The 18,019-nt window shown below is 31.2% G+C and overlaps 2 protein-coding genes and 4 long non-coding RNA genes across 9 annotated transcripts; 3 read left to right on the top strand and 3 right to left on the bottom strand.

Moving 5' to 3' along the window:
- The first annotated feature begins 67 nt into the window (after positions 1-67).
- LOC122526015 lies at positions 68-13,775 on the top strand. The gene is made up of 3 exons (XM_043649121.1): positions 68-378; positions 12,634-13,123; positions 13,268-13,775. The coding sequence occupies exons 2-3, from the start codon at positions 12,658-12,660 to the stop codon at positions 13,456-13,458; spliced, it is 657 nt and encodes a 218-aa protein (XP_043505056.1). The 5' UTR covers positions 68-378; positions 12,634-12,657; the 3' UTR covers positions 13,459-13,775.
- LOC122526020 lies at positions 3,875-5,528 on the bottom strand. Its single transcript, XR_006305937.1, has 2 exons — positions 4,935-5,528; positions 3,875-4,847 (listed from the first exon to the last, which is right to left on the bottom strand). It is a non-coding gene; the product is annotated as an uncharacterized LOC122526020 (long non-coding RNA).
- On the bottom strand, positions 5,766-6,741 carry LOC122526019. The gene is made up of 3 exons (XR_006305936.1): positions 6,665-6,741; positions 6,411-6,568; positions 5,766-6,060 (listed from the first exon to the last, which is right to left on the bottom strand). It is a non-coding gene; the product is annotated as an uncharacterized LOC122526019 (long non-coding RNA).
- LOC122526018 lies at positions 13,069-16,785 on the bottom strand. Of its 3 annotated transcripts, none has more exons than XR_006305935.1 (3): positions 16,425-16,570; positions 16,124-16,217; positions 13,069-13,154 (listed from the first exon to the last, which is right to left on the bottom strand). It is a non-coding gene; the product is annotated as an uncharacterized LOC122526018 (long non-coding RNA). The 3 variants fall into 3 exon arrangements; XR_006305934.1 differs by lacking the exon at positions 13,069-13,154 and adding an exon at positions 16,577-16,785 and having other exon boundaries at positions 15,955-16,217; positions 16,425-16,519; XR_006305933.1 differs by lacking the exon at positions 13,069-13,154 and having other exon boundaries at positions 15,955-16,217.
- LOC122526017 lies at positions 14,934-16,291 on the top strand. 2 transcript variants are annotated; one of them, XR_006305932.1, is made up of 5 exons: positions 14,934-15,241; positions 15,331-15,418; positions 15,537-15,919; positions 15,995-16,085; positions 16,178-16,290. It is a non-coding gene; the product is annotated as an uncharacterized LOC122526017 (long non-coding RNA). The 2 variants fall into 2 exon arrangements; XR_006305931.1 differs by having other exon boundaries at positions 15,537-16,085; positions 16,178-16,291.
- Positions 16,784-17,918, top strand: LOC122526016. Its single transcript, XM_043649122.1, has 2 exons — positions 16,784-16,995; positions 17,172-17,918. The coding sequence occupies exons 1-2, from the start codon at positions 16,860-16,862 to the stop codon at positions 17,672-17,674; spliced, it is 639 nt and encodes a 212-aa protein (XP_043505057.1). The 5' UTR covers positions 16,784-16,859; the 3' UTR covers positions 17,675-17,918.
- The last annotated feature ends 101 nt before the right edge of the window (positions 17,919-18,019 follow it).

Here is an 18,019-nt window from a genome sequence, read left to right as displayed (position 1 = left end):
CGATATGCACGTGCGTATAACGGATGCGCAATGGTCCGGTGCGTGGGGGTGATTACCGGCGTACTCCATTGATGTGCCATAGTCACGCTCAGTTCTCTCCTTCTTCTTTAGTGTTCTACGAACCTTCTCCGTGTAGAAAGGTTTTAACGAATTTCCTCATATGACATATCATTGATACACTTTATCAACTTCTTTATTATTTACCTGAAATATTCAATCAATTAATACATTTTCAATCAATTGTTATTTAATAATTAACCTTTTTAAGTATGTCAGTGTTATTTCATTTTGATTCATACTAGTAGCTAAACATTCAATCACATAAGAAGAAAAAGAAAAAGAAGCGCGGGCTTTCAAGATTCATCACTGTACCCTTAGGTAAGGTTTTGATTATCGATTAAACAATTATGAACATTGTTAATAAATTATAAATATCCTTGAAAATATTTTCTTTAATGTCAGATCAAATTTTGTCGTAGTTTAATTCAATTTTCTTAAATTTGAATTTTCTGAACGTGTTGTAAAGATAAACATCGAATTCTGAAAAAAAGAAGTAGGTATTATTGTTTACATAATTTGAATTAAATATTGATACATTATATTAATGTATGTATATACTTAATTATTGTCTTCCTGTTTTGCTTTTATAAATTGCTTCAATGCAATATAAATGATGTCTGTTAGAAATCGTGTGTCGCAATGAAATTGGAGCGATCCTGTTGTTGAATACATTTCAAAATCCTGACACAACATTTTATCCTTCGAAGGAAATGAATCGAGGTTGATCGCGGATGACGTTTCACCTATGCAAGAAAATATTTTGCGGAGCTCGTGTAACGTCTCATTTAAACGAGGAAATACTTCGATAATATTCGATTTGTAAATAAGATTCTTTAATATCCGCTTCTTGCAAATCTTTAAAAGATTTATTATATGCTATATATTTCTTTCTTACTTTTGTATATAATAGACAAGATTTATTTCTTTTTTTATGTACCTATGTATAAAAAAGTTTTACGAATGTGAGATTATGAGAAATTTTTTTATCCAGATAATCTTGCTATTTTTCTTATAATAATATTGTTATCCGATGCGTTCACACATACGTTCTTTATTTAAATTAATTTTTTTTTAATATCTTCATTGAACTTTCTTTGTTAAAAATAATATCATAGTACAACCTTTAGAAAAAGGTCAGGGCAATAGTTAGAGAGGTCAACCGAGTGCAACACAAGTGTTCTATGTTGGATCGATAGATCAGTCACACAGGCCACGGATGCCATAATATTAATTAATTATATCACTAGCAATTTTGATTTACTATACTTAACGGGTCATTTGCAGACCCTTTTGATGCTTTACGCTTATATAGGATACCTCTTTTCTATCTTTTGCAATAAGAGTAAATGTATTGCGTTTTAACTTTAAATAATATACACACGTATACCTTACTTTACTTCCATAAAATAATAAAATCAGCGACGTGTAATTAAAATAAGCTCGGTTGGAACGAACGATTACTTGAACTTTGATATTTACGATCCAGGATACTTGTAATAGATAAATTGCGTTGAAAAAAATGTTCATTATTAGAATTCCATACGATTGACCTGCATCCTTCTATCTCAAGACGCGTCCATCTTATGTATTGCTAATTAAAAAAAAGAAAGAACACTTTTCTTTTTCTAATTGATGACAGATATTTTCCTTCTTCTTTATGCTGCAATCGATGAGTTGGACGATACGTATTCTATTTCACGTTAGTTCGTAATTTTCTAGCAAAAAATTTCTACATAAGCATCCTTGAATGTATTTTTCTTTTACAGTTTTTTTTTTCTTTACAATCTCTGCTATCTGAAAAAAGATAAAAAAAATATTTATAAATGGATACGAAGAAATAAATGATTAAAACTATGTTTCCATATATAGAATATATGTGGAAAATATTCTATATATAATTTTTATCATTTATTTCTATTTATTATATTATATTATATTATTTTATTCCATATGTTTGTTGTGTATGGAATATATGGAAATATAGTTTCTATCATTTATTTTTCTTCGTATCCATTTTTATATTCTCTTCAAAGTTGCAATAGGAATTCCCATAATGTGAAATAACAACAACCCATTAATGAAGTGCGTAAATATTAAAATATGAGAATACTTAATTCGTTCATTAGTAGAGTTTTACTTATCGAGAATCGTCGGATGAACTATTCAAAGTCGATTAAATTAAAGATAATATGAGAATTACTATTTTTATTGAATTTTTTCTCATCTCTCAGATTGAAATCAAATGAATTTTGAATTGCCCATTAATCAACACTCTCTCGACAGCAAATTACAGTCTCAAGTGGATTCGCGAAAAATTATCATTTTCGAAAGTGGGTCTCGGTCCATAAAAGTTTTAAAAGCCCTAAGTTAGAATATTATGGTATAGTAATCGAAGTAGTAGTGGTAACAGTTACATCGATCCATTGCAATAGATATATTAATGAAATATAGAGCCTTCATGTGTTTTTTTTTTAAAAAGTCGCATATCTTCTTCCTCATTTTCTATGGCTTCTCTCAGATCGCTTATAAGTGAATCGGAAATTACTTGAGAACGATCTGTGATGAATCATCACGTGTATGTCGAGGGGTTGCATCGAATAAGCGTTGATTATGTTATTGGTACGATTTAATGTTTTTTCTCCTTTTAAATATGTACTCGACATTATATCTGAAATAAGATATGTAAATAGAATAAATTCGAATAAATTCGAATAAATTCTTTGCAAATTTTAGAAGTAGATGAGTTTTATTTTTTATTTTCAAAGAAAAGGTATAACATGATATATAATATATTTTTGAATATCAAATAAAATATAAAAGAGATAGGGAAAGAGAGAAAGAGAAACAGCAACAGCAGGATAGAAATAGTCCATGCTGGTTCAAGCATTCCTCGGGCACAAGTTGTTTTTGTTTTTCAAAATAAAGTTACTTGCACTCTTTCCTTCCTTTTGTACAGCGTCGAAGAACAGACGACTAAAAATACATTTTACTCGATGAAAGGGAAAAATGGTCTCATGGTTCAGGATCTCGAAGGTTGAGAAAGTTCATTGCTCGTTATATACATTCAACACATATATATCAACATATTATTTCTCAAACTATACAAAGCTGTATTCTGATCTGCAAATAACAAAAAAGAGAGAAATATACTGGGAAGAGAGAACTATAAAATAAAGGATTTTCTTCAACGAGACAAGGCCAAAATAAAGTTTTCCAAGTCTATTTACCTAGCCAGTAGTCTGTTTCCACTGTTCACTGAACTCAACGAAGGCATCATTGTATAGAAAGGACAATGGCTTTTCATTCAAAGTATTGACGTATAAAATAGAATCTACTTTTTCAATAACTACAATTTACTTCATTTCAATATTTCTGTAACAATGACATTACCTGTAAAAAAGATAATATTTAAATTTTATTTTAGATTACACATTTAATTATATTTTTGCAATAAATTCAATTAATTTAAAAATTGGAAAGTTCAAACCTCTCTTCTAAAAGATATTAATGGCACAATAGCGGCACCCAAGAAGTGCAGAGTGTTAATACATTTTTATTATTACTTTACATTTCTATATGTATATGTATGTTTATGTATATGTATTGTATATATATACAGCAGTCCGCACAGTATTTACGCGAGACGGCGAGACGGCTTCATGCAGCGTTATAACGTGGCGGGAGAAATAGGCGGTTAAAGCGACGCTCCCACGAGCCGGGAACCAACAACAACGATGCCGACATCTTCTGACGTTGCCGGCGTCATCGACCACCATGATCCCTCTTTAGCTTGTCTCTTCTCTCTCATTTTCTCTTTTCCTCTCTTCCTCTTTCTCTTTAGCTTCCCTTTTTGCTTTGTCATATTCACTGTCTCCTTCTTTGTTGCACTCACGTGTACCCATGAATAATAACACAAAAAGAGAAAGAAAGAAACACACGTATATACTGTATGTGTATACATGTATTTACACTGAACAGACCGTGTCAGATCATACAGAAAGGCATACAAATTCTCCCTCCCAGAGAAAATTAACTGAGATTTCGGTAGTGTCACGATAATCATCTTTAAATCCAATTAATCTTCGTTATACTACCACTGTGCTTATGACAAGTTTTAGATAAGATTAAAGCGCAGACTTTGTTTAAGAGAATACTGACCACCGAAGCTTTGATTTAACTGAAAAAAATCTCTGAGAGAAAATAATCATTATGTTAAAGAAGAAATGATTTCAATCACGTGACAGGAATCAGGGAACATTGTCAGACATATAATTTCCATTTGATACCCCATGATTATCATGACTTTCTTCGTATGAAATGTTATTATTAGGACCGGTCATCCTGACTTTTGTTCGACCATTCGTTATTTCAATTCATGAAGAAAGATATTATTACTTTTGTATATGTATTTGATAGTCGATAATGCAGGTTCCCATCATCCCTTTTAACTTTTATTACTAGTTCATTGTCTCTTCGAAGGTTTCATAAGTATTTTTCTTTTCTTTTCTTTTCTTCTTTCATTCCTGTGTTTTTATCTTCTTCTTCTTCTTCTTCTTCTTGCTCTTCAGACTCTGTCTTCCTTCCGTCAATCTTTCCTTTCTTCTGGGAGTCCCTCAGAAAGGCCTCTCGCTTTCGCACTGGATCACCTTGGTTGTTGTGTGTTACTCGACGACGACTCTTCACCTTACTTACTTATTATTACTACCTCAGCGAGATCAAATCTCTCTCATAAAATCAATGGAAGAACGTCTTCCTTTCTTTTCCTCGGCACGAGTTACGAACGTCATCTAAAAATAACGGGAGTGGAACATCACTTACTTTCAATAGGAAAAAAAACTGAAAAATAGACAAAACGAATAACGTATTATACTTACCATTGATTTTAGAATCTTCAATCTGTCCACCTGCAAATGTGTATACATACATAAAATAGATTTAAAAAAACATTTAAAAAAATTGTTTGAATTGAATTACTGAGAGAAAGATAAAGAGAACATAAAGCATGGCAGTTAGTTCGAGCAGCATGCGAAAGGAACGATTTTCACAATGCAACATTCGATCCTGAATATAACCCGTTTACGTCGCCCACGCAATGTTTCTAATCTCTCGACAGTTCGATACCTTAACACACAAGGTGTCCTTTTAATTACTATTATAAACACCATAATATAATTTTATTTACCCATATAAAAAATAATAAATAAATAATATACTATAGACAATTTTGGCCTTATCAAATTTTGTTTGCACAAAAATTTATTTAGTATTTCATTGTGATTGAATTCTACATTTCTTATTTATTCTACGTGGAATCGATACCTTTGTACGAAAGGAACACCCTATGCATATATATATATATATATACGTATAAGTACGATACACTTCGCATAACCATGGAACCCTATTCGCCTTAATATAAGTGTATATGTATGTGTGTGTATGTTTATTACGAAATCCAACCGAGTTACCCAAGATCCCGATGTGACCGGCAGTTTCTCTTTGTTCCAATGACTGCCTTCTAAATAATCAAACAAATCTGTATATGTGTTCCCTCGTTGTTTTCGATGGGTACGTTTCGATGCGTTTCCGTTTGTAAAAAGAGAGGAAGAGAGAGAGAGAGAGAGAGAGAAAATGTTCTTACGGATAAGAACTCGGTAATCCGATAAAAATCTTTAACATTTAGCAATAAAGAAATACTGTGTAAGTACTTCCGGTTGATCTTAAAGATAATTGGACTTTCAACGTGATTTTATTTTCAATGAAATATAAAAATAAAATGAAAAAGAAAAAAAAAAGAAAGATCTTTTATGATCCCTTTATAGGGAAGATATCTTACACATCGTACTTCTTCATCCTGTTGTCCTAAATGTTCTTACTTATACGCAGGACACAATATAAGAGGACAGGCCAACTGGAATCCAGGCGAGCAAAGACCGCCAGCTTACGTACTACAGGTTGCATAACGGTTTCGCACAACATCCAGTATATAGTATCCGATGTCTGTGCAAAAGAAAAAGATGTCTATGTATATATAATTTATACATATATATATATTTATTTCTCGGTCGTATACACTTGATTCGAATCACGAAAAAAAGAAAGAGTAAAAGAAAAATAGAGAGAATAAAAAAAGGAAACGAGTTTTTTAGTAACTTTACTCTTAAATAACGCTTTATCGATCAGACGATTTTTTCTCTTCTATTTTTTCTCAGTTTTTTCTTCCCTTTTTGTCAACGAGTTCATAGATTAAATCTAATCGAGTTCGTTGCTATAAACGTGTTATATTCGTATGTATATACCATTTCAAGCATTTTGTATTCTGAATATTCTAGAACGAGGTATATACTTACATGTACGGGGATAGTGGATTTTATATCGACAGTTTCAAATAATAAATCACATTGGGAACGTCAACCCATTCAATTGGAACAAACGGTGACAATCGCTTTAAAACGAGAAAATTATAGACTCGCTAAGCGTTCGTGCAGAACAATATTTCTTCTTAGGTCTATTAATATAAAACAAGTATTATAATATATATTTAAATATATATTTTATATATATATATATATAGAAATTTTCTTATATAACATTTAATACTTACTTTAATACTTATACCAAAATATAAGATAAGAAGTTAAAAGAAAGAAAAAAAGAGGTCATGAAACGAGAGAGATGAATCCTCGAAGGAAAATTACTTGAAGGTAGTCTTCTACTTTGTTTTAACGTCCTATGTAAAACGACTTAGTCATCTATTTTATTCTTTCGAACGTCTAGAATAATAATTAACGAGAAAAGTATGCAAATGTAAAAGATAAATAAACGTGTGTATATAAGTGTCTACGTCTGCAGTCAAAGATATTACCGTTCGATGGTCGAGCATTGAATTATATATCACAAAGCAACTTCTTATTTTTTTTCTTCTTCTTCTTCTTCTTCTTCTTCTTCTCCTTCATCATCATCTTCTTCATCATCATCTTCTTCTTTTTCTTCTTCTCTTTTGGTACACCGCATCCTCGTCTTCTTAAGGTTCTATCTTTTCCTTTAGAAGATCCAACTCTCTCGACCGCAAACGACTCACTCCATTTCGTGTGAAAGTAACCATTGCTAAGATCATCGGATATCTTCGTGTACTTCCTAACAAAAAAAAAGAGAATAAAAAATAGCAAATGAATCAAAACATATGCTCATTTGATCGTTATAAAATTGATCTCAATAGAAATTAAATTAGATAAGATCAAAAGAAAGGAAGATTACAGAGGAAGAACACCCACAGTATATAAATTTGATGTCTACTGTCATATTTTACTTTCACACGTTCGAAGATAGAAACGAGTAATTCGTTCATTTGGAAGGATTTGTGTGTGATTTTATCTTAAAAAAGAAAATTAATAGACGCGAAAGTCGCACACAATTGGGATTAGAAAGATATAGAGAAAGAGAGAGAGAGAGAGAGAGGGAGAGAGAGAGAGTGTCATCATAAACCACTTGTAAGAAATGATTCTCAACTTTACCAGATTGAAAAGAGAAACGAGATCGAGAGAGAATTTTCTCCAATGTAAGAGAGAGCTCTATGGATTGGCATTAATTGCGAATCAAATTTATATCAAACTACCGAGAGGAGGATATTTTCAATGAAAATATGAGAGAAAGAGAGAAGATAATCAAACCAATCACAATAGATAATACATCATTTATAAAAGAGAAAAGTTAATTTATCATTGAAGTCGAAAGTATCTAGTAAATGCAAAGAAGTATATAACAAGATGTTAAGTGTTATCAAATATGAAACTTAACAAAAAAGAAATCCACCCCCAAAGAAAAAATAAGATAATCAATTAAGTAAAAGGAACCATAATTACTTTACTCTATCACAATTTAATTTGTAATACTTTCTAAATCTTATTGTCTCTCTCTCTCTCTCTCTCTCTCTCTCTCTCTCTTTGAGTTTAATGATCTATTACAATATTATCATAATATGATTAGATTCTTATAATATTTAACTTGTCTATGGATATTTCATCGTGTTGCTTCTGTGAAAGTGTTCGACTTGCGTTAAATTCGTCTGGACGCCCACGATACGCAGATCCGATAGCAAACACGCTGCCCAAGTAGAAAAAGAATAAGAAGAAGTGTATAAAAAAGGAAAAAGAAGAAGAAGAAGAGAAGGTGGAGGTGGAGGTAGAAATGGAAGTGGAGGTGAAGGAAGAGGGTTGGTTACACTTTTCTCTTATGTAATGCAGCTTGAGGTTTCTGCTCGGTCTAGCGTATACACGAGCCGCCTTACAAACTGAAAACAAAACGGAGAGGGCATTGTTTCATACATACGGTAATGTTGTTGTTTCTTCGTTCACGAAGAATAAAGAAAGATTTTTAATGGAGAAAGCGATTCGATGAGAAATAAATAACCAACATCGTTTCATCGATTTTCTACAAATTCGTTGCACTCTCTTTGAATAATGGCCATTTCTTTAGTTGCCTTGCTTAATTTCCTGCAAATTAATATTGTTATTATAAATGATAATTTGATCGTGTAAAGGGTTGGTTAATTGGAGTATAGATATACTATATACATGTGTTCGCAATCGTTCGTACGTAAAACATACGAGCTCCTAAGGTTACGACCTCACCCGATGAACAACAATGCCGTCAAGAGTGTAGAATACTGCGAAGGTTCCATCGAAGAAAACCGGTATTAAGAGTCAATGAGAACTGGTTCGTGAAGAGAATATGATGTCACTTTCGTCGGGCATAGTACATGTATACCTGAAAAAAAAATCAAAGAAAAAGAAATAAGAATAACGAATGTTATATACGTTGATCGAATAGTAAGAGATAGATTAAAGAGAAGTTAGATTTTGATTTTCTACTATTCAGGGACATGTTGTGAAGTCTTTTATTATTCTACACAAGATAAGATCGTTATTTGAAAAGAGCGCATGGCTAGTTTGTTGGTCAAGATACTTCAAAAAATATTTCTTGAATTTCATATTGTATCTAATATTATTTAATTCATTTTCTATGTTTATTTTCTTTAAAAAAAGAAAGAAATTGATTTTTTTTTATTGATACTAAAAACAGGAAGGAAGACGATCTTTCTTTCGTCGATTCACTTTATGAATTCAGGACTCTTGTCGGCAAGAGATGGAAGGGAGCTAGGGTTCACCTTTCACCCTCGAGTAACTGTATAACGATGGAAAGTCAGATTATGCCAGGAGAGGTAGACGCCTGGTTAAAACCTGCTTCGATTACGCGTCGATTACTGGACTATCACGATGAGCACGAAGGAAAGAGGCTTCTCTTCTCCTTTGTTTCACTTCTCTTCGCCTGCATCAGAATAATATATATATATTTATAGAATACATATATATGTACAAAGATTTCTTAATATATCAACATGAATTTTGTACTAGAAAATGATGGAGAAAGAAAAAAAAAAATAGAAAAAGTTTTACGTAAGGATTCACCAGCCGCTTCCGTTTCATATCGTTTAACTTTCAAACGTTTCTTATCTTGATTTAAACTCGTGGAAAGAATAAGAAGACGGATGTTTCTCCTCGAAATAAGAATTGTCTTGATTCAATTGATCAATAATTAATCATAACGAGTTAATAAAAATTTCGAAAAAGAAAATTTAATTCCTACAATATTTTCCCATATCAAAATGTTAAATACATTTGATCTTAAACTTCCAACGCTAACTTGTTAGCATTCCCTATTAAGTTACTTATGAAATTTATAAAAGTGGTAAAAAAAAAGAAAAAAAAAGAAAAAGATAGCATTCCTCGTTATTGTTCCAAATAAAAAAATATTGAATTCATTTGAATTAGCTTGAAACGGTTGGTCATTAACATTTAACATTTCTTTATTTGAAATAAAACTCGGAAGAGCAAGCAAGTAGTTCGAGTAACGTATCAACAACAACCTCCGTGAAGGATTTACTCGTGCACTGAGAGAACTCGATCGTGATTCAGTTTACGGAGAGTGTGGGCGTCGATAACCAAATTGTGGCGAGGTGAGAGAGAAGTTTAAGAAGAGGAAAGAAGGGTTTATACGTTCCTCGACGACGAAGAGCACGCTGACGACGACGACGACGTTCTCTTCACGGTACCTCCAAGTGAAAGTCTCGAATGGCTGTTCAGTCGTGCGACGACGTTCAAAGTGTTCGGATAGTTCTTTCGCGTTCGTTCCTTACATACATCAACATCCTTTTTCTTTCCATTACTTCCTATTCTTTTCTTCCTTTTTTTGCGCTTAGTTTCCGTCAATTCGCTGGCCTTGAACGGTAAAAGACGATGCGTATCTCCTGACCAAGGACGATCAACGTAAAAATAACTCGTGCAAACTGTAAATGGAAATGCAAGAATTTATTAACAAGTTTTTTCTCGTGTGTTTTTTCAAAGGGAAAATAAATCAATAAATAAATATAAGAAATGTTCCTTCATTCACAGTGTACATTCGGTGATAGATCTCACCCCGTGTGAAAAGAAGTTTTATTCATAACAGACGTTCTTTTCTTTTCGAAGGGGAAACTATAATTCGTCGTAAGTACTAACTGATTATTATATTTTTTGTTTGTTTTATACAGGGATTCTTGAAATTGTAATAAATTCATCTATAGTTTTCTTCTTTGGAAGATGATATCAATTCGGCAGTAGATCAAGACGATTGTTGTCAGACAGGTTGGCACATTAAACCCAGCGTTTTATTTTTCTTATCATTCTTCCAAATCAGTTTTTAATTAATTTGTTCATTCTTTATCGTTTAAACATGTCTATATATTTCTCTGTTATGTATTTTTATTCTTTAATTCAAGCATATATGCAATATATATAAGGATTGTTTATTAATCAAATAGTTGGGACGAAAAACAAAAATTTACTTTACTTAAGTTAAAAGAAAATTCATCAATATTGAACTTCCATCCATATTGGACCATTTTTTTCGATATTACATTTTTAATAACCGCTTGCGATGTTGTCAGAATTACGTATATTCGTAGAGATATAGTAATACTCGTTCGATGGAACCAGTCATACCGGATAATTTCTTTTTTTTTTCTTTTCATAAGGAAAAAAATATGGATAAATTCTAAAAGAACGTGCATATTACAAGCTACATGATATATATATATATGCATACACATATATAATCTGACTTGTAACCAAGTCGAGAGTCACTCTTCAACAATTGTGAAAGGTTTAACCTCGGATGTAGAAAAGCACCTTCGCAAATAGCGCTAATATCAACCCATCGAATTTGTTTCCGACCTTTCACGAATAATAGCAAATTATAGAAAACGAATGTATGCATGATAGTCTCAAAAAAAAATAAAAAGAAATAAAAAAATAAAAAGAATTTAATTCGTTTCTTTCAATACAATAAATCTACCCGAAATCATTTCCGTAAATATTCATTCTTGAAAACATTTCTTCAAATATGATAAGGTTTAACAAATTTTCCTTACGTACGAGTAAAGAGAGAGGTATTGCATTATGTAATCTATGTACCTGCACCGTCCACGTAATTAACTAGATAAAATGATCATTGAAAATAAAGCTAGGTAGACTTTTTGTAGGTGCATGAAACGTAATAAAAAGCGGTTCATCATCCCATATGTCGCTTGACCGTACCGGTTTCAAAGTTGAAAGACAGAAAAGAACAGCTTCTCTGACTTAACGCTAGAAATCATCATTGTTTTCTCATCAACGCCATCATCATCATCATCATCATCATCATCATCATCATCATCATCATCATCATCATCATCATCATTTTCTTCGTCGTTGTCGTCGTCAAATGTCTTGATTATACCATAACGAACTTGATACTTGGAAAATGAAGCTAGAAAATAAAAAAGATGTAAGGAAGGTGAGCAAGGAGGGAAGGAGGTTTGGATAAAATAGGACATGTTGAGATGTACTCTCTTGTCGTTTATCACTACCTGGATAAACCTGGAAAGAACTCGAGAGCTCGTTCGTTCGGGGCTGCCTGGCAACGAGTTCGCCTCCGTACGGCGAAACGACAGCAAGCGGATAAACGAACGGTGCTTCCAGGAGATCAGCCGAGCAAGAGTCCTTTCACGTAGCCCCTTCTTTTTGCGGTTATCTAACGATACGTGCGCGTTTGTTCGGTCAGCTGGTTTGCGGAATTGTTCGTGTTGTATATAAGAGCTAGAACTTAGACGACAGGCAGGGATATTTTTTGGATGGTGACTTAGGTAATGTCTGGAAAATATTTCTTCTAAAATTATAAACATTTATTTCAATAATCAATCTTTTTCTAAATGTATAAAGGACTCACCGATGATAAACATGTAGTCATTTGCATTTTCAAATTGTGTTGATTCTAGAAACGTGTTTGATAGAAACAGGAAATATTGGCGATGATAGGTAGGTAGGTAGGTAGTTAGGTAGATTCGGATTTGATTGATGGATGATCCATGAGGATAAATTGACTAAAAAATATTTGTATATAATTAATATAAATCTTTTTCTTTTGTATTTAACAATTTATTGAAACATTGATTTATTATTCAATATATAATTATAAATATTATTTGTGTATTTTCAGAACGTATCTAATCTGATAAATAAGATGGCAAGACAGCAGACAGCCGATCGAAATATACCTCATTTACGTGACATCTTCGGTTTTGGTAATAAATGGGAAAATGCGCGTATGCAAGCCGAAGAAAAAGCTGCTGGGCACGACAGCGCGGTTTCGGTAGGTTCTACTTCTGGGGAAGAAGAAAGTCCGAAGAACAGTAAGAAAAAGAAGACCAGAAGACGGGACAACAGTAAAACCCTTACTGAAAGCGACGTCAAACATTTGGAGAGACATCTTTCAATGAAGAAGACGATACGCAAGAAGATTATGCGTGATCTTCAACAGGCTTTTGTTGAAGATCCTAATGAGTTCCGCGTCGATGACATACCACCGGAACAACTCAAAGCTGAAATCAATATTCAGAGTCTCAGTTTTGGTACGCCATCTCAAAAACAGGGACGCACGCGTGGCAATGCCGAAAGCACGTTTCTTGATATGCTCAGAGCAGGTGGTGGTAAGACATCCTTATTTTGTTTTCTTCTTAACTGTAATTATATTTAATTAAAAAGTTAATCATTTTAAAATAATATGTAACATTAAATTTTTTAAATAGATTTACAGAAACGATACTTATATATTTATTTATTATTTTCAATAGGTTTAGAAAAAAATGGTACAGATGGTGATAGGGATTCTGGACACGGTGGTTCACCAACAAGAGAAACACCCAGTGCCCAAGATACAGATGATGAATGTAGCTATAGTTACGATACTCCAACAGCAATGCCACCGAAGAAAAGCGGCAACTTTTGGAGACGTTTCACTATGAAAAATCGTAATAAACGATAAGGATCAATCGTGTTTGATTGTAACTAAAGAGTTTCGTTGACCAAACTCGAGGATACAAACTCTATATCAATATTTATTAATTTCCACCCTTTATTACCATCGTACCAACGTAGTTCGAGCAGAGATTTGCAACTGTGATATGCATTGAAGTCCAGTCCTATTCCCTTTTGGAGAAAAATTCCTCATCCTTGTTTTTCTCCTCTCTCTCTCTCTCTTCCTCTCTCTCACTCTAACTTGTTCTCTCTCTTCTTGCCTCTTTCTCTCTTTTCCTTATTTCTATTGTAAGATTTTAAGAAGTTTCCAATAAAGCTTTATAATAAAAAGTATTGAATTAGAGACCAAATCTATTTTAAGAAATTAAAGTACAGACAAGTACACGCACAAAATAATATTTTAAATAAAATAAGAGCATATCAAGAAACATTTTAAACATTCGTTATTCAATATTTCTTCAATTTTTCATCTTAATGACAATCACTTGTATTATTATACATAATTGAAGAACAACATGACAATACATCATATCTAGTAATAAAATGTAACATACAAAAGTATCAAACATTTTCTACTCGTATACAATATACAAGAAAAACTTAATGGACCACTTTATACGCTATATATTTTATATATCGTATATTATGGAAACTTCTTAATAATCTGCATAAAAACATAATCAATTATATATACTTATAATAATAAGCACCACACAAATTTTTTGATGTTTATTACTATTAAAAAATAAGATAAGAGTGTCGAATGTAAAATATTAGTTTTTAGTATCTATAAGAATAGATAGTTTTCTTAATGTGTTGTCTAAAATCAAGTGAAAATGTGAATTTTGAAAAATATATGTATAAATATATTTGAAACGTATACATACACTAACGCATGACTTTGGTATATGTGCATATTATTAGTATTAGCTAGTCAACATCGCTCTTGAATAAACTTATGCAGTATATCATATAATAATCTTTTAAATTAAAATATGAAAGCTTCTCAATTGCGGGAACGAAAGTTTTCTGCAATTATATAATATTTACAACATTGCATTGAAAAAACAAATTTATATTACATTTATAATCAATTTCAAACAATTTCTTAACTATCTTTCTTAATCAGATTACTCTTTTCATTATAAAATGAATCTATTGTTTTTTTTTCAGCTTTACAAGTTAATTGAATTATACAATTATACAATTACTATTTTTCTTTTTAGACCTTCCACATTACATTAATTAATTCATTGTCAAATACAATTTATTTATCGCTTATCATTTATTTTCATCCTTTTCGTTTCGAACGCCAGTTATAGGCGGCATCCACGAGATGGATCATACGAGCGCCATTTATAGGGGGCATTCTTAATATGGGGGGGTACGAACGCCGCTAATATATAGTCGGATATAAATGTAAATTTTTTTTTCTATTATTTCTATGTCTACTATTCTTTTCTATTTTTGCCAAGATCGGTATTGACGATATCTTCAAACAGGTTTAGACCATTCAGGCCTAGATGTTGTGGCGTTCATTTCCGCAAAACTTGTTAGAGCCTTATAAAGGACTTAATACGGCCGAACAAAAAAATGCCAATTAATTATTACCAATTTATTTCGCAAGGTGGTGTTATCTATAGATTAACTATGTCATTAGTAGAAACATCATCGACCCTTGCAATCCGTATATATAGTAAATATTATCGCTAACAATAAGATAGAATAAATATGTCGACTACTGAAGATTGGCGTTATTATGAATTTAGGCAAAAAATATTACAAATACTGTAAGTATTATTTCTAAAAATATTACACATTATAAATAGACTTTTTTTAAATATTGTACTTGAAATGTTTATTCTGTTTAAATACGTAGCAAGGAGGTTGTAGGAGAATCAAGTAAGTGTTCACTGTTTCACATCTTTTCAATGGAAGATCTCTATTTTTGGACAGCAGATAACAAGGTATATATAAATCCATATTTAATATTATTAATATAGCAACCAGTGATCTTCCAATTGAAAAAATAATATTTGTCACATTATAAGTAAATTAATAAATAATCATTTTTGTCTGTTACAGGATGATTATCTCACGTTTATTGCAAGACTTATATCCCATATTCAAGAAGAACAAGATTAATTATATACTATAATATATTCAATTTGTTATAATATGTTTCTATTATGATCTAATTTCGACTAACTAATATTTACTTTACACAATATAAACATAAATAATAAAAACAAGCATTTAAATTGACGGTTACGTCTAATTAATTGTTACCAATTTATTTTGCAAGGTGGTGTTATCTATAGATTAATTATGTCATTGGTAGAAACATTATTCACCCTTGCAATCCATATATATAATAAACATTATCACTAACAATCAGAAAGAATAAATATGTCGAGCACTGAAGATTGGCGTTCTAGTGAACTCAGGAAAAATATATTAGCAATACTGTAAGTATTTTTAAACATTATACATTATAAATAAATTTGTTTTAAATATTGTACTTGAAATGTTTAAATACATAGTAAAGAAGCCGTAGAAGCAAGACATAATGTTTCTAAATTTTTAAATGTTTATGGAATGGAAAGCCGCATATTTCATAAAGCAAAAACCAAGGTATATATAAGTTTATATTCAATATTATTAATACTTACATTAGTCAACCAATTCGGAGATTTTAATATAATAATCATTTTCGTCTTTTACAGTGTGAATATCTCGAATTTGTGGGAAGACTTATAATACATTCTATGGGAAAAAAAATTTAATTATGTATCACAACATATCCTATTTCTTATAATATATTTTTATTTTTATCTAATTTCGAATAACTTATATTTACTTTAAAAAAAATAAATATAAGTAGTAAAAACAAACATGTAAATTATAAAATGTGTAAATTATATAATTTCTCTCGTACTTATTTAAACTATTAAAGAGATCGTTACTTTTTACCATCTTTTTTGTCTTTTATTTCTTCGGACGGATAACCATCCATCCATATTTATTAATCGTGTCCACATTGTTTAACTTCAGTGATCTGACAGGAACTAGGAATTCAATGTGATTAGACCGTTGACGAAAATTATATAAATATATGTACTTACGTAGTCTTAAATAATTATATATTATAACGTTACATTTAAATTGACGGTTACGTTTAATTAATTGTTACAAATTTATTCCACAAGGTGGTGCCACTTATGCACATAAAATTTCACTAGTAGAGTCATTCATCTTCAAAATACAATAAATGTCATTCGTGTTTTTTCTGTTTAATGTTTATGTAAACGAAAACTTTTAAAATACAATTAACGCGAGTGAAATAAATACAATCGTGACAATAAATAATTGAAATAATTGTTAATTATTAATTAACAATTAAACACAATGGGAAAGTCACGTAATGGAAAGGCTGCAGTTATATTGACGCTAATTGCTTTCATATTTGTGGTTATTGCGTTTACCACACCCAATTGGCTTGAAACTGATGGTAAATTGGAGAATCCAACATTTAGAAAAATAGGTAATTAATTTATATCATATTTTCGATCACTATTAAAAATGAATTTTATATTTTCATTAATAATATTCTGAATTATATATTTAATTCATTAATTGAAAGAATGTGTCATTCATAATGACTCAGAGACTATAATAATTACTATTAATAAATATTAAATGTTTACCTCCTTTCCTTAGGTTTATGGCAAGTTTGTTTCCAAGGTTTTGAAGATCCTCATCATCTATATGATACCAGATTTTATGGTTGCTGGTGGGTTTTTGAAGAAGAATATTATATCATTCATGATATTCTTTTACCTGACTTCTTTGTCGCAACACAATTTTTCTTCACTCTTTGTATGACATTATTGTTAATCGCTGGATCTTTAACTATAACATATACTTGTTGTTCAAGAAACCATGAAAAGTTTCAACTGCTTTTATGGGCAACCGGTGGATCTTTATCATTATCTGGCCTATGCGGCATTATTTCTGTAATAATATTTGGTGCCAGGGGTGATGGTCGCGATTGGTTACCAAATTGGGAGCACAATGATGTTAGTTGGTCATTCGCTTTAGCAGTCGTTGGTAGCTTCATATCAATTGCAGCTGGTATATTGTTCTTAATCGAAGGGCGTAGATATAAAAAGAAAATAGAAAGAATATTGAATGAAGAACAAAAAACTCACACTACTATTTAATATATACACATTTCCATATAATGAATTTTGCTATTTTTTTCATATAGATGAGATTACATTTAAATATTTTTAATGTTAGGACATGTGTCCAGAAAATATGCGTCGCATAAATAGAAATAAGAATCCGTCCAGGCACAAATGCAATCGCTATAACTGATATAGTTAATTGCAATATATTTATAAATATATATCATTTATTCTAGGAGATACTAGAAAGACTAATAATTGTATACATGTTAATATAATGTTATTTTATCATTTTATATACCATGTTATGCATCTAAATTTATATATATATATATTAAAACACTTTTACGGTTATATACTTTAACCCTTTGGGTGCTG

The sequence above is a fragment of the Polistes fuscatus genome, unplaced genomic scaffold (genome assembly GCF_010416935.1).
Source record: "Polistes fuscatus isolate 324 unplaced genomic scaffold, CU_Pfus_HIC Scaffold10, whole genome shotgun sequence".
In the NCBI taxonomy this organism is placed as follows: Eukaryota; Metazoa; Arthropoda; class Insecta; order Hymenoptera; family Vespidae; genus Polistes; species Polistes fuscatus.
This window is presented reverse-complemented; position numbering and strand designations above follow the sequence as displayed.

Bases quoted from the DNA above. Each gene is read 5' to 3' on its own strand.
- LOC122526015 (XM_043649121.1), top strand. From the start codon at position 12,658: ATGGCAAGACAGCAGACAGCCGATCGAAATATACCTCATTTACGTGAC. The intron at 13,124-13,267 runs GTAAGACATCCT...TATTTTCAATAG, and splicing joins TATGCTCAGAGCAGGTGGTG to GTTTAGAAAAAAATGGTACA.
- LOC122526016 (XM_043649122.1), top strand. From the start codon at position 16,860: ATGGGAAAGTCACGTAATGGAAAGGCTGCAGTTATATTGACGCTAATT. The intron at 16,996-17,171 runs GTAATTAATTTA...TCCTTTCCTTAG, and splicing joins TCCAACATTTAGAAAAATAG to GTTTATGGCAAGTTTGTTTC.